General features: G+C 47.8%; 1 protein-coding gene across 1 annotated transcript in view; it reads right to left on the reverse strand.

Annotated features, from left to right (window-relative positions):
* Positions 1–874: 874 nt before the first annotated feature.
* The window catches only part of SAMM50 (SAMM50 sorting and assembly machinery component), a 32,299-nt gene continuing 16,440 nt past the window's right edge, over positions 875–16,733 (reverse strand). The window contains exons 11-15 of the mRNA XM_065887113.1: positions 15,248–15,318; positions 12,235–12,302; positions 7,262–7,408; positions 6,441–6,582; positions 875–1,086 (exon numbers count right to left, since the gene is read on the reverse strand). Coding sequence (XP_065743185.1) covers positions 1,041–1,086; positions 6,441–6,582; positions 7,262–7,408; positions 12,235–12,302; positions 15,248–15,318 — 474 coding nt within the window. The 3' untranslated portion in view covers positions 875–1,040. The remainder of the gene's footprint in view (positions 1,087–6,440; positions 6,583–7,261; positions 7,409–12,234; positions 12,303–15,247; positions 15,319–16,733) is intronic.

The raw sequence follows: 16,733 nt of genomic DNA on the forward strand, positions 1-16,733 counted from the left end.
GATGTCCACGTTCTAATTCCTGGAACCTGTGAATATGTTATGTAATATGGCAAGGGGGGGATTAAGATTGCAGATAGAATTGAGGCTGCTAATCATCTGATCTTAAAATAAGATCAGCCTGGAGTGTCCAGGTGGGCCCAATATAGTCACAAGGGCCCACAAGATGGCACCGAGAGGCAAAGATCCGGAGGGAGACTGGAAGATGCTGAACTGCTGGCTTTGAGATACAGGAAGGGGCCACGAGCCAAGGAACGGGCACCTCCGGAAGCTGGGGAAGGCTGGGAAGCAGATCCTCCCCTAGAACCTCCAGAAGGAACGCAGCCCTGCTGACACCCTGGTTTCAGCCCAGTGAGACCCATTTTGGACTCCTGGCCTCCAGACTGCAAGGTGACTGCCCTGTGTCGAGTTACGCCTCTAGGTGTGTAGTGCTTTGCTACGGCAGCGACAGGAGCTGATTCACGCATCTTTATAAATGATGCGGCTGTTCCCTCCAGAGAACACTCTTCCTCTATGCCTCCCCGTCCATGGCGTTACACGCAGCTTCCTTCTCGCAGGGCGCTCACACACACGGAGGTGACCCTGCGACTGCAGCCCCCTTTGATGCGGGCCCCTCGGATCAGCCGGCATGGAGCCAGAGCACACGCGCCCCCCAGCGGCGGGCCTGCGCCTCCTCCGAGCTCCCTGCCGATCCCTCTGACTCATGGGAACAAACCGAAGAGTGCGGGATGATGAGGAATCGGGAGACATCTGATGTCCCTCCCCGCGGCGGGGCACACGTGAGAGAACGCACGGCGGGTGACTTGACCTGGGCCTCAGGAAGAGCCGGCGTGGGGCACACTGGCTGTGGAAAGCAAATCACACCCACAGTGCATCTGAGTATTTGTCTTTAAAATTTATTGACATGGTTTCCCACAAGGACTGCATTCAAAGAATCACATGAAACGTGTTTATTTGGAGACAAAGTGTGTGGCACCGAGTGACTCACTGCTGCCCAAGTCCCAGAGCTGCTGCTGGAGGGGACAGGGGATGCTCTGCATCAGCTACAGGAACCGTATCCCAGCTCCAAACTGGACGCCATCACAGATCCTAAAAAAAGAAGTTTTTTGTTGGTTTTTTTTTGTTGTTTTTTTGTTGTTTTTAAGGCAGGAAATCAACTCTGTGGTCCGCTCTGCTCACGCTGCCATTCGCACAATTCCAGAAACGTGCACGTCTCAGAAGCAATGCCAGGCTCTTCCTGCCCGCCTCTCACCTCTTTCCTCCCTCCCGGCTACCCGGCTTCACCAGCTGTCCCCAGGCACTCCCTCCTTTGCTGGTTTGAGAACCAGCCTTTGGAGGATGGAAAAGGGAACAAAATGGAGACACGAATCCCCCTTCCCTGCTCCCTCCTCTACTCCTCTCTGTTTCCCCGCCAATCCTGACCCAACCGGAAACTAGACAAGAGGAGGACCTGGGAGAGACATATTCATGAAAACAAAACTCCTGGGGTGGGAAGAAAAGCTTCGTGTTTATTTCTGAGGCTACCAGAGAAGAGGCACCTTCTGCACAGCGCAGGGCAGAGAGGAGATCAGAGACGTGGCCGTGGAAGGGCCCCTGGCAAAACACAGGACACAGGGAGGCCCAGGAGGGGGTGGGGAGGATGGCAGAACCCACAGCCCCAAAGGGTTTAACCTGCCTCTTTAGAACCTGCTCCTTTCCCAGGAAAGGGAGGATGCAAAGAGGGCACGTGGGTTGCAACACCTGCTACCCGCTGACGCTGTGCAGGTTACATTCAGTGTGCTGCTCTTTCACCGGCAGACAGATCACTGAGCCCATTTTCAGATGAGCAAACGGGCTGGGCAGTGAGGAGATGGCTGCGGTCACGGCAGGAGCCTCAGAGCAGAACTCTGGACCCAAACGCAAGCGCGCCCGCGGGCCCTGCTGCCTCAGCTGCCTCGGAGGACGCCCTGCTGCAGGCCTTGCTGTTTCCATGACGTCCTGGTTCAAGCCCCGGCCGCACGCAGGGTGAGACTCACCGGCCGCAGCCCAGGCAGCTGTACTCCTGGGACTCCACAGTGATGCTGGTGCGCCAACAGGCCGAGAACCGCTCCCCCTGCAGCCCACACCGTGGAGGACGGACTCCCGTGCCGCCCACCTGCTGGCTGTGCTCGGGGCAGGGCCAGTACTGTACTCGGGACAGAGGGCCTAACCCCGGGACCTGAACACCAGAAAGCATGAGCTTCCAGGGAAAAAACGTTCCGAATCCCAACCAGCAGCTGACGGAGTGTTTGCGGAACACAGCAGTTTTGCAAGTTCTGGAGAGTTTCCAGGAAAACTGGAAGAGAACAGCCCCCTCATTCAGAGAAAAGCTAATGTTTCTACTGTCACAACACTTGTGCTGTCACCCAATCTCAGAACTTACAGCACCTGAAAACTGGCAGAAAGTTTTTCTTTTTCAGCGTGGGAATGAAATTATCTGATCAATTAAGGGACTCAAAAGAGAGAACCTTAACTGTTGTCACTGACCTTCTGCAGGGTCAAGGGCGCTCACTAATCAACCATATCAGCAGTCACCTGACCAGAAGGGACAGCTACAGTCCCCGTGTGACCCTGAGTAACCTCACCATCGTCCTTAAAAAGCAAAGATCCAGTCAGAACCATGGCTGTGTTTGTACAACTTCGTCTGCTCAGATCTAAACGAGGTGTCTTTACCTTTTATATCATTAGGTCCATAAAAGTAGTCCCTGCCTGCATTCGCTGTTTAGAAAAATGTCTGAAAATAGGCTCGATCAAGATCAAAATAAGTCAAGCCCTGGGTTCACACGATTCAGAAACAAGCAGGCATTCCATAAAGGCTCGTCTACTCCAACTGTAAAGAGGTTAAAGACCTTTACAAGCACAGGTTTATGTTCAGAGACCATATAAACGTGTCACAGGAAAAATACCCACCACAAACATCCAAAACAGTGTCGCAGAGGCCAGGTGCACGGAGACAGCCTCACCAAACGCCCATCTTCCTGCTCTGTGTCCCGTGTGCCTACATGCCTATAATCCAGTAGGCGCCCCAGAAAAGGCCCCGAGTCTCGAGTCTCCCCCTCCCACCGGCAGTCTCAGGGCGGCCCAGCTGCGCCACTCCAGCACCACCCGGAGGCTCCCTGCCTGCACCCGGCCAGCCTCGGACTCGGCGCCAAGGGCTCGTTGAAGGCCACACCAGGGTCCCCCAGCGTCAGGCGCCCATCCTCCCCCAGCCAGCTCCCAGGAACGCCAGGTGCCGGTCTAGCACGGGGAATTCAGCAGGGAGCAGGCCGACGAGTGCCAGAACTCAGGGGCGCTGGCGTGTGCCCTAAGGGAAAAGGCCAGAGAGGCTGGAGGGCAGAGACGGGTGGGGGACAAGAGTGACCGGAACTCAGGCCCCGCCTGCATCAAGGGCCGCCCTGCACCTCACTTCTGCTCCTGCGAAGGGTAGAGGCTGGCGCCCACAGGCATTCCATGCGTGCATACCTTGGCTCCAGCTGCTCTGTGGCCTGGAGCTATCACCTCCCCCGGGAAGCCCTCCACGACTCCCTGCCTGGTCTTTCTCTGTTACTAACTGTGCACTGCCCTCCCCGCCAGCTGCCTCAGTCACCAGCGCATTTCCAGGGACCACACTCGGTAAGACACAGAGCGTTCGCCATCAGAGCGCAGAGACAACGGTGTCACACGTCACCTCCGGTATAAAACTCGCCAAATATTTCAAAGCGATTTTCATTTCTGTAAAGATCTGAAATCCTAATTACAAAGCGATTGCACTCACTGGGCGGGGGACCTATGGATGCCTGGCACACATGTAACTCCCCATCCTGTTAGCTGCTTCATTTTAGAAATGAAGATTAAACCCTGGCAAGATCGCTCGAACGTCACGAAATTCCAATTTTGATGACAAAACTTCAAACCGAGCCATACGCTGAGTGACGGCGAGCCCCCTACTCAGGGACACTGCGCGTGAGAAGCATCTGCTGTAACCACCAGGACCCCAGAACAGAGCAGCCTGGGGGGCAGAGAAGCGTCCTTATGTTCTGGTCTTTAAATATCCCCTGCACAGCATGCTTCCTCCTTTCAGAACCCACATTTGAAATTAATGGCTGACACATATTTTTCAAATTTAACCTGAAGAGAGAGAGCAGAGTGGAGTGGTGAACGTACCCACTCCACCCCCTGCAGAGATTCGGGGAGGCAGGTAGCGGAAGCCGGGCTCCGAGAGCAGCACCCGGATTCCGGGAGCACAGCGACACCCAGTGGCCTCCGATGATGCTGCAGCCACACGACGGCAGCGCCTTCCAGTCTGAAGGACCGGAGGCCCAGAGCCAGCAGGGCTTGCCCAGGTCACACAGCCAGGGACGGACAGGGCAGGGGCTGGCCGCGCAGCCCACCCGCAGCGCAGCCCACTCCAGACCCAAGCACATTACGGTTTGAGAAGCGCAGGCCTAGATGGCTCCATCTGACCTGGTCCCGGTGTTGGTGCAGGTGCCGCTCCCTGCAAGGACTCAATTAGCACCTGGTTGTTACGCCAGGGAGCCCCACGCCCATGCCTGTGGTGGGAACAAGGTTTTGCAGAAAGCGACCTGCAACGTTAGCTTCATTTCCTGAAGCTACGATGTTACCTAATGCACAAAGCTTGCTCTAGGGAAGGTGCACAGTTCCCCACATTTCACTATCCCTGAAGTCAGGCCACATCACCCCATCTGCGGCACGCCTCTAACACAGCCAGTCATGTGGCGCGCACAGTGCCGCTGCGGACGGCGGGGGACGCGCACACACCGTTCGCTTCCTTTGTGAACAGCTGGCCAGGGCGAGCGCAGCAGCAGCAGCAACACGAGAAATAACCAGCTTTGCTGACAGCACGCTGGGTACCACTCTACACGCTGCGTGTGTGCTAATTCATTCAGCCCTCAAAACTGCTAAGTAATCACTATCGTTAGCATCCATCCTACGGTTGTGAAAACGGAGACCCAGAGAGGTTAAGTAACTCACCCCGGGCCACACAGCCACGGGGCAGCCAGGCTGCACTCCGAGCCTGTGCAGCTGGACTCCAGTGCACGCTCAGCCTGGGCAACGGGACCTTTCTCGGCTTCTGCTCTGTGCCGAGAGCAGGCAAGGCGTGGAGGGGAATTAACAGTCGTCAGAGCAGCAGACCCGTGGGGGCTCGGGGAGGAAGGGCGGCACGGCGGCCCCGGGCCGAGCCAGCCTCCCAGGGAGAGCGGAGGAGGGCAGACTCCTGAAGCGACGGCCACAGAGGATCTGGATGACAGACACTGACGTGCACCTAAGAACAAAGCTTTGTTAAAAGCCTCCTAATGCGGCTTCCCTTCAAAACACCATCACCCACCACGCCGAAGCAGAAGACAGGGGGAGTAAGACTGGTACAGCACTTCCTTAAACGAGCACAAACTACAACTTCACGCTGGAAGCCTGGCTATGACTCAGCATCACAGCTGAATGTAGACAGAACACCGAGAAGAAAAAACTACAGCCCTGAGTCCTGAAATGTACAGAAACACTAGGTTACCGGCAGAATGTCCGTGTCCCCCAATCCTCACAGGCTGAAGCACTAAACGCCCACCCCCCAGCCCTGCCATGTGACAGTATCTGGAGGTGGGGCCTTGAGGACGTAACTAAGTCACCTTAGATGAGGCAGCTTAATTAAGATGGGGTCCTTGGTGGAACTGGTGTCCTTGTAAGAAGAGACACCAGAGAGCCTGCTCTCTGCCCCCTTCAGGTGAGAGCCCAGTGAGAAGGCGCCGTCTGCAAGCCGGGAAGAGGGTCCTTGACCCGGAACCGAACCTGCCGGCACCCTGGTCCTGGACTTTGCAGCCTCCAGATGGTGAGAGATACAAGTCTGCTGTTTAAGCCCCCAGTCCATGGTATTATTTACATACTATCATGACAATACTTCTGGACTTCTGGAAATTTCTACAATGCATACCAAATACGTGAAGAAACAGAATTAATTTCTGTAGCTGTAATCGGCCTTGTACCATATTCATCCATGAATATTCAGCAGATCTTGTTCAGTAAAATGACTGGTGGAGAAGGGCCAGAAAGCAGGTCTTCGGCGGCCCGAGCAGAGCTGTGCCCACCCAGCCTCCAGGCTCCCGGCCCGCAAAGTCCCCACCGGCAACACCTCACTCTGCTCAGCGCAGGACCCGAAACGGCGGCCACCACCTCCAGCCAGGCCGCCAGAGGAGCTCCCTCTACCTGATGACAAGTGCAAACAGCATAAGGTGGGGGGACGGGAACACATCACGGCCTTTCCTCCAAACTGTATGGAGAACCCCATGGACAAAAATCCCTGTTTTCATTCTTTTGCTAACTATTCAATTTCTCCTGAAGTCTTGAAATTTAAAGGCCGCTGGTGATTAACTATGTCCAAAACGAAGTGACAAGACAGTGCCGTGTACCTGTGGAGAGAACCTCCCAGCACATACCTGTCTCCGCCCTGCACGCCCATGGGGACGCAGTAGTTCAGCTCCAGCCGCGCGATGTTGCCCAGCCTGAGGACGATCCCTGCGCCATAAGACCAGCGGATGCACTCAGCCAGCTTTCGAATGTGAGCTCTGGGGCCCTCCCCTGAAGAGAGAGAAGAGGAGGTGTGACCAATAGCACATGGTCCCCCGCACACGTCCTTGGACAGCCCTGGCTCTCCCCCTCTGTGTGGCCTCTGGTCATCTTTTAAGCCAGGCCTAGATACTTGAGGAGAATGCATGAAGTGAGATTAGGCCCAAACTCAAGACAGGGCTGGGGACCGTACTTCCTCACCGTCCCAGAAGAACACAGGTCCTCTCAATTCTCTGGGCCTGGCACGTTCTGTTCCCTTTGCCTAGAATGGCATTTGCCCACCACTGACGGCCCAGGAAGCCCTACTCCAAGCCTTGGTTTCCAGACACCTCCCCAAGCCGGGACATCTGTGCGCCTCGCCCGGCCCTGAGCTCCTAGGGGAGAGACCAGGTCTCACTCAGCTCTGTGGCCATAATGACTGGCACAGAGTCACCGCTCGAGAAATGTCTGCTAAACAGACAGGTTTCTCTTTGCAAAGCAGCATCCGATGACGATTCGTTATGCATGTTCTAGCCATTTGACCAACAGCTTCACTCTGGGCACATCAGGTGTTGCAGGTGTCTCAGGCAGGCACAGTGCCTACTCTTAAGAGACGACGCAATCTAAATGTGACACAGACACCCACTTGTGTCCTGTGCTTTTAAACATAAGGTCAGCTGTGCCGAATGGTGCTAAATAGTCCAAGTTTTACCATAGTTGAGGTTGCAGAGGTTTCCTGCGTTGAGGAAGAAGTGAGTTCTGAAGAGCTCTCCAAAGCCGCCCTGGCCCGGTCGGAAAGGTAACGGGGTGTACAGGTGCAGGCCACCGGCCCAATACGCTTCTCCGCCCAGGTAGTCTCCTAGTCAAGGAAGGAGTGCGGATCAAAACAAGGTCACAGGTTCAAAACCACACTGACGTCCTACCATGTACACGAGCGAGGTGTGTGCTGTGAACACAACACACTCAGTGCCCGAGCTCTGTGAGCAGCTGCCCTATAACTCCTGACGTTGTCGGCCTTTCTTAAATAATCTTTCTTCTTCTCCTGGTTTGCTTTATAATTTGCTTTAACTGGAAAAAAAAAAAAAAAAAGCTAATGTGTAACTGAGGAAAGAATGAAGCCAGTAATTTACCATATCTGTAAAATGCTTGGAATAAAACAAGTGAACTCATGGAAATCGCTTTTTCCACGACTGCAGACGATCAGATCATTGTCACTTGGTAAATGAAATGCATTATTTTGCAAAAATGTCAAGACCACAATATAGAGAGACAAGATGAAGAAAATGTCTCTGCAGTTTCTGGAAGTGGCCGGACATACTATTAATCCAAAGGTACGCAGTGTCTGCTCCCTGCTGCACAAGGACGCTGTCGCAGCTCAACATCTTCAGAGAAGAGGCTCGTTTTTAAAGGTTCGTGACCACTTGGGTTTTTTTTTTTTTTTTGGTTACTTTTGCCAAAATTCAAGACTATCCACTGAGAGTATACATTTGCATCATTTCTAAAACTGTCCCTACCATTTCATTTTACTATAAAGAGCCACAACATTAAACAAACAACAAAAAACCCTGAAATGCTTATACTTTGTTACAAAATACTAGTTGTAAAGTGCCTTAGTCCCTTTAATACAAAATGACAGACCACGAAAAAGAAAAATGTGGCTGTCTCCAAGATTAACCTCAAGGAACGAACTGCTTATTCACTTAAAGGCCCCGGCATCTCCTCAACCGCTATTAATACTGAAGTTCTAGAGGAAACAAAGAACGGACTGAAAGCAGGAGGTCAGCTGGGTTTGCTTCTCGTTTCCCAGCAAGTGTTCCTCTCTTTTCTTAAATAACCTATTTTATTCTAATCATAAAAAGTAATATACTCAATTGTACAAAATGGGATAAATGTATGGAAGTAGAAAAAAAGGAAATCCTCCTTTAATTTCTACCATTAAGAGATAACCAGCTAACATCTGGTGTTCTTTCATCCAGTGAATTATAATGAATAATTAAATAAGAAAACAAAATGTAAGTCATTTTATATTTATACATTTCAGTCCTGATTTTTTTCTTTTTTGTGGTATGCGGGCCTCTCACTGTTTTGGCCTCTCCCGTTGCGGAGCACAGGCTCCGGACGCGCAGGCTCAGCGGCCATGGCTCACGGGCCCAGCCGCTCCGCGGCATGTGGGATCTTCCCGGACCGGGGCACGAACCCGTGTCCTCTGCGTCGGCAGGCGGACTCTCAACCACTGCGCCACCAGGGAAGCCCCCTGATATTTTTTTTTAGTTTACTATATTATAAGCACTTTCCTTTAATACTTTATATTCTTTGAAAATGTGATTTTGATGCCTGAATAATCACATATATGTAACATAATATAATGATCTACCCCTTGACTACTGTCATGTTGGTGTTGAATTTCTTGATAGTGGACATTAACCCGTGATGGGCTTCCTTGCACACACAGGTATTTTAAACCATCTTGAAGTATAATATACACATAGAAAAGTATACACATCCTAAGTATACAGCACAGTGAATTTCCAGGCACAGAACGCACCATATAATGAGCACCAGACCAAGAAACAGATAAATGCAGCCCCCCAGAAGGCCCTGTTCTCCTTTCTAATCACTACCCACCACCCACGCCAAGTACAGCACTACCTGTCTACCTGTTCACCCGACAGTACAGATCACTTTCCCCAGTCTCTAAACTCTGCACAGATGGAATCATACAGTATGCATCCTCTGGATCTGGTTTTTTTTTTTTTTTTGGCATGTTTCTGAGGCCTGTTCATACCACCCAGCCAGTGGCTCTAACTTGTTCAACCTCATTGCTGTATAATATTCCACAGTGTGAAGACACCACTGTTTAGTTGCCTATTCTATTGTTGATGGGCATTTGGGCTTCCAGTTTTCAGTTTGGTTCTCTTATCAATAGTCCTTGTGTGTATATATATATATATATGTTTTAGGCTCTTGATAAATATTGTCAAATTTTTTCATGAAAAGTTATAGCAATTTATATTCTTGCTCATATAATCTTACCAATAGCCTTTTAATAGGTAATTAAATGAAATACCACTGTGTTTTAATTTTCAGGAAAATGGAAGACTCCAAAACTTGCATCTAGTCACTAAATAATACTTGTTATAGTGAAAAAGAAATTATGTTACTTTTCAAAAAAAAAAAAAGACACACTAATAAAGCACTCTAGGGGCTTCCCTGGTGGCGCAGTGATTGAGAGTCCGCCTGCCGATGCAGGGGACACGGGTTCGTGCCCCGGTCCGGGAAGATCCCACATGCCGCAGAGCGGCTGGGCCCGTGAGCCATGGCCGCTGAGCCTGCACGTCCGGAGCCTGTGCTCCGCAACGGGAGAGGCCACAACAGTGAGAGGCCCGCGTACCGCAAAAAAAAAAATAATAATAATAAAGCACTCTAAAAACAAATGAAAAGAAATAATTTATATTTTGTACAAAAATTTAGGCCCAGAGCAATCACTATTTATAATAATATAAAGTGGAAACAACAAAGATGTTAAAAAAAAGTTAAGAAAATCAGGATAGAATATTTCACAATGTCATAACATGAATCTACTTAAATGATGTTTTTATAGTTTTTAATAACACGTGGAGATCCTCTGATATAATGTCAAGTACTGGAGAGAGTTCCAGAAACCAGAATTCTCACACATTGCTGGACAGAGTATGACTGAGACAAGCTTTCTTGAGACAATATAAAACCTTAAGGATATTCAAGGATACTCAAAATCCTTTGACCTAGAAATTCCACACCTAGAACTTTATATTATAAAGTAAAACTTATAGATGAGCACAAAGATTCAGTTAGCTTATTCACTGATACGCTGTTATATAAACTTAAGAAAAAAGAAAACAGACTAAGTGTCTAAAACTTGGATTTGGTTTGAAAATATCGCAGTAAGGCAAGAAGATGAAGTATGCAGTCATTAAAAATGATAAGGCTTTTTTATCTTTCTGATTCATGGCTGGTGGGAATGCAAAACGTTAGCTATTTTGGAAGACAGTCTGGTAGTTTCTTACAAAGCTAAACATAGTTTGACCATACAATCCAGCAATTACACTCCCTGGTTTACCCAAATGAGCTGAAACCTTATGTCCAGATCAAAAACTGCACATAGATATTTATATCAGCTTTACTCATAATTGCAAAAAATTGGATGTCCTGCAAGTAAGATGTCCTTCAATAGGTGAATGGATGAACACCCTGTGGTACAGCCATACAATGGAATATTATTTGGTGATAAAAAGATATGAGCAATCAAGCTATAAAAAGACACGGAGGACTCAATCACTATGTTGTACACCTGAAACTAATACAATACTGTAAATCAACTACACTTTAATTAAAAAAAAATATATATATATATATATACATAAACAAAAATTTAAGAAGTACACTGACCAAAAAAGAAAAAAAAAAGACATGGAGGAAACTTAAATGCATATCATTTAGTCAAAAAGGCCAGTCTGAAATGGGTACATACTGTATCATTCCAAGTATATGACATTTTGGAAAAAGCAAAACTATGGAGATAGTAAAGGTCAGTGGTTGCCAGTAACTGAGGGGGAGGAAGGCAGGGAGGAATGAATAGGTGGAGCACGGTGAATTTTTAGGGTGGTGAAACTATTCTATAAAATACGGTAACAGTAGATACATGCTATTACACAACTGTCAAAACCCATGAAACTTTACAACACAAAGAGTGAACCCCAACGTGAACTATGGAATTTAGTTAGTAGTAACACATCAGTGTTGGCTCATCGATTGTGATAAGTGTCCCACGCTAATGCGAGATGTTAATAATAAAGGATGCTACGGGCACGTACAGTGAACTCTGTACTTTGTGTCCAATTTTTCTGCTAACCTAAAAGTGCTCTCAAAAACAAAGTCCATTACCCAGGGAATATAGTCAATATTTTATGAATCACTATGTTGTACACCTGAAACTTATATAATATTGTAAATCGACTATACCTCAATAAATAAACAAACAAGCTTAATGTAAACTCGTGGAAAATTTGGAAAGTGCAGAAATGCATTTTAAAAGGCTTATTAAAATTATTCATAATTTCCATCACCCAGATAAAACCATAATTAATGTTTAGCTGTATTTTATCTAAGTCTTTTTTAAAAAATGCATGTTTATTGTTTACTGTAATATTAAAGTTATTTTATATATATATTTTAAAAACTTTTTTTAAATAAAGTGCACTAGTTTAAAAAAATTATAGTTTGTCGGTAAGATGAAATAAGCCGCCATTAAAAATGACAAAGTACTTATTCCTATAAAAATCTATTCATACACTGTTACTGAGGGGTGGCAGGAGAAACAGGTTAGAACAGTTATGTAAACAACACATGTGTGCACGGATGTGCAAGTTTAAACAACAAAATGCTCACACACGTCACCTCTGGCCAATGGGATCACAAGTGACTGCCGTGTATCTTCCGCTTAGCTATCTTTTCTCATTTTCTACAGTTTCCTCAACAAACACCTTTCTGTGCTTGCTGTGTGGTGGATGCTGTTAGGTGCCAGTTCCACTGGTGAAATACGAGTATCTATTATTGCGGTGATTTAAACAAATACATGCGCTCAAAAGTGAGAAGTAAGCGTAATTTCGATTTTTTCAAGCTGGTGTGCTGTGGGGAACGACAGACCTTCGCTCTGTGGCCCAACGCTGTGCATGTTGAACCCTCGCACACTTGTGGGTCCCCCGAGGTAAAACCTGGAAGAGGATGCAGATGTCAGAGCAAAGCCGATGGAGAAAGTCTCCACCGCACGACAAAAGTGCAAAAGGCGCACACTCGCTACTGGGTCGTCCACATCTCCACGTGGTGGAACATTTCAGGATTAGGAACACGCACGGGAGGATGGTAAATTTCATAAAGACCCAAGCTTGTAATCTAACCTAAGACTATACATCTAAACAAACACGTCAAACTTCTGGGGACACAGGTGAGATACAAGGCACAAACAGACACTTAGGTGGACTGTCCGTTATAAAGGAATTATCTGAAGTCTATGAGAACTCATCACGCAGCACCTTTTCAAAACAGCCTCCTACATGCTCACGATAATTAAGTTAAAAATTAAGTTAATTAAGTTTCTTTAAAAAAAGCAGGATACAAATTATATAATAGTAATGATCTGAATTTTACAAATAGAGGAAAATAATACTAGAAGGAAATAGACCAAAATAGAATTATTGTTATCTTAATTTTTTTATATTACAGTGATTTTTAATTAGAAAAAAAGTGTATGTTAAAATTTTTTAAAATGAATTCCTTGTGTTCCTTAATGGACTGGGTTATCACACTCTTTTAAACTATATCTGAGTAAAATGAAAACAATGAAATAAAAAAATATTAAAGGGACTTCCCTGGTGGCGCAGTGGTTGAGAATCCGCCTGCCAATGCGGAGGACACGGGTTTGATCCCTGGTCCAGGAAGATCCCACATGCCACAGAGCAACTAAGCCCATGCGCCACAACTACTGAGCCTGCGCTCTAGAGCCCGCGTGCCACAGCTAATGAGCCCGTGAGCCACAACTACTGAGCCCACATGCCTGGAGCCCGTGCTCTGCAACAAGAGAAGCCACCACAATGAGAAGCCTGTGCACTGACTGCAACGAAGAGTAGCCCCCGCTCGCCACAACTAGAGAAAAGTCCATGCACAGCAATGAAGACCCAACGCAGCCAAAAAAAAAAAAAAATGAGAAATCCCATCTATTTGCTATAAAATCTAACAGCTTCTTAGAACCCGATTTTAGACCACGGTAATTACTAGATAATGAATTAAAATGACCAGAGAAGCTGTGTATGGTCTTTCCAACACGGCTGTCATGGAAGCCACACCAGCTGACGCCCCCAGCCTCTCACTGACCTGTGGTGCCACAAACGTCCCACGTCTCAGCACAAAGGGAACAGGGCACTGTTTTTCTCATTGTCCCACTGGATAAAAGCCTTTATGAATTTATTCATTTGAACTTGAGTTTAAAAGTCTAAAAATGTGTCTTTACTATCTGGGATTTCTAAGCAAAGCCTTTCTGAATACCTCATTAATTATAGAAACAAAGAGCAAGGTCCCTTTATTATTTTTTTAAATGATAAATCACACACATTCTTTTGAAAGAATTAAAATGATTCAGGAAACACAAAAAGTAAAAAGCCTCCTCCCCTCCCTACTGTCCACTGTGTTCCAATCTCCAGAAGTGACTACGGTCACTGGTTTGGTGGTTGACTTCCAGATGCTTCCAGGTGCTACCTGCAAACACACACGTGCACACAGAAGCTTTGCCCCTGATCAGAGGGCAAGCAACTCAACATACTTGCTTGGAAATTTTAACTTAGGGGCACCTATCTCATCCTTTCTAATGATTACACAGTCCCTTTAGAATGGCTGTGTTTGAATTCAATCACTTCCCTACGGGTAGTTTTAGAATTTCTGCTGGTCTCAATAATGCCCCCGATGGACACCCTTGTACATAAGTCTCTGTACTCTTATGAATGCATTTCTGTACCTTAGATTCACGGAGGTGAAACTGTTAAGTCTCAGAGTTTAGAAATTAAAATTTTTTCTACTCCCAAACTGCCATCCAAAAAGGCTGAACTAGGTTAAGCTAAAACAACAGTTTAACTAATGCAAGATTAAAGAAAGAGCTCCTTGACCCCAAGACAATTGTGAGTATTTCTACTAATAGCAACTAATAATAGCAACAAATACAACTTCACCCTCTGCTGGCAGGAGCAGAAGCTACTACTAAAAGAGCAAGTTTTCGGAAAAGCAGGCTCCAGCAATATTCTTTGTGAGCCTTAAAAACATTCATATTTTTTTGAGACAGTAATTCCACATTGAGGAATCTGTCCTCAGAAAATAAAACGAACAAAAATTATTTACAAAGTTATATTCTTCACAGTGCTACGTATATGCAAATAACGAAATATTAAAATGCTGCTTACGAAAAATTTCCCATGACTTGGTGAACTGATTTACTGTATAATTTTCAAAAAGCAGGGAGGACACAAAATTGCATTCAAAATACAGCATCTCAACACTTTAATACAGATGTGTACGTGAATTTATATGTATACACGCTCACACAAATACACACCCGCAAAAATACTGGCTAACAGGAAATACAGCTGACTCTCGAACAACGTGGGTTTGATCACGTGGGTCCACCTACGGGTGGATACCCTTCAACAGCAGACGCTACAGCACGACACCACCAGTGGCTGGCTGACTCTGGCTGTGGAGGGAGCGTGGATACGGAGGGCCGACTACAAGCGTCCCTGGGATCAGCCCTCAGGTTGTTCAAGAGTCGACCGTAGTCCCACATGTTAACTGTGCTTATCAATGAGCAGGACTCTTTCACTTCCTTAGATGTTTCTCTGTTTTTATATTTCTGTAACATGTATGAACTGTATTCTTTCATACTCAAAGAGAATACAAACTTGTTAGTATAATAAAGTATCTCTCTGCTCCAAAAGCGAAAAATATTAAGTATGAGGTATACTGGGTACTCTGAAATTAGCTTAAACATAAAAGTAAATTAAAATTCGAAATATCTGCTTTCCTAAATAGTTAAACTTCTCTAAAATATCTTCTAATAAACCAAGTAGAAAGATCCAAAGGAAACCATGTGCAAACCACCCATTCATTTATTACTTACCGATCAGCAATACTTGACGGTTTATCACCAATGGGTACCAACATTCCACCCCAGAGAGATGCTGAAAAAACCTGTCGAAATATAAACAAACAACCGTTTTCTTCCACTGTTTCTTTCCTTCCAACGAGCATTAGCAGACAGAAAACACCCTGAGATCTGGTCGTGCCCAGTGCCTGCAGCGTGCAGAGCTCTGGGTCGGGGCACAAGGGCTGCGGAAGGGGAACACCTGGCTCCTGCAGGGGAAGAACTACAGCTCGAAGTGTTTTGTGGATACTTTTATAACTGGCAACTTCAAATTTCGAACAAAGACATACTATACATAAGCCCAAAGCCTAAGCAGGGCCTGGATTCCGTGCCGACACAGGGCAGCTCCCTCCTCTCCGAGAAGCCAAACCCAGTGGGACAAGCCATGGCCTGAAGGGGGAGACCAGGGCCCTGGACAAGGGATTCTGCATCCACCCAGGCCTCTTTGGCTCGGCCTCAAAACCTGAGAGGACTGAGGGCACACGGCATCTCAGGAGAAGGAAGGTAGTGGGTGCAAGACTGCTGCGTTTAAGAAATGCAAAGAGACATACTTCCAATCCAACCCTCGGGGACGGAGCCCTGCCTCTAACAGGTCAGGGGCAGTGATCTAACCCTAGGTCAGGGATCCAATCTTCACACCCACGTAATCCATGCACAGAACTGACCCAGGGATACCTTAAACGACAACGATGCTCTCTGGGCCCCCGACCCCAGGCCTCCGCCGTGGCCCCCACCTACCCACCTCTCCGAGCATTCCCACGCCTCTGCCCACCTTGTCCTCTCTCGGACATGCAAAGTCCCACGTCCTTCAAAGCTGCTCAGATGTCTCTTTTTTAGAAGCTTCCGTAGGAAGGATTACAGACGAAAACTGGGACAGAGTGGGCAGAGCAGGCCAAGCGAACGCTCTATTCTGAGAAATTCAAGTCTTTGTTCCACAGCGTGACAGATGCTGCGGAACAAAGCGAGGCGCCAGAGCCGTGCGCGCTCTCGAGCAGCTCCCCTGGCGACGAGGCGCTCCCGGCACACTGTCCTCCTCCCCCCGCCTAATGGTCCCAACCTAAGGAGGGGCAACAAGGAGAACTGATTCCCCACCTGAGACAAGCCCACCGGGCCTCGTGTCCCGCTGATCTCGGCGACCACGAGGGCCCAAGGCCCCCAGGCACCCCCAGCACCTAGACCTCTCCAGCTGCTCCCTCTAGCACCAGCCCCCCAAGCCTTCAGTGCCAGCAGGACCTGCGGACCGGCCCCCTCGCTCTCTCCTGCCCCGCCCCCCCTCCTCACCCAGCTGAAACTCCACGGTCGGTCACTAGAACTCACCGACCTGTCTTCGGCTCAGCCGGCAGCACCCTGGGCCTGGTCAGCCCGCCCTGCTCCCTCAGCGGTGTCTGGGCGACCAGCTGTTGGGGAGATGCCACCGAGGGTGGAGGGCTCACCTTAAGTCGCTCTAAGTGCTACGGGCCTC

This window comes from Phocoena phocoena, chromosome 11 (genome assembly GCF_963924675.1).
Source record: "Phocoena phocoena chromosome 11, mPhoPho1.1, whole genome shotgun sequence".
Classification (NCBI taxonomy): domain Eukaryota; kingdom Metazoa; phylum Chordata; class Mammalia; order Artiodactyla; family Phocoenidae; genus Phocoena; species Phocoena phocoena.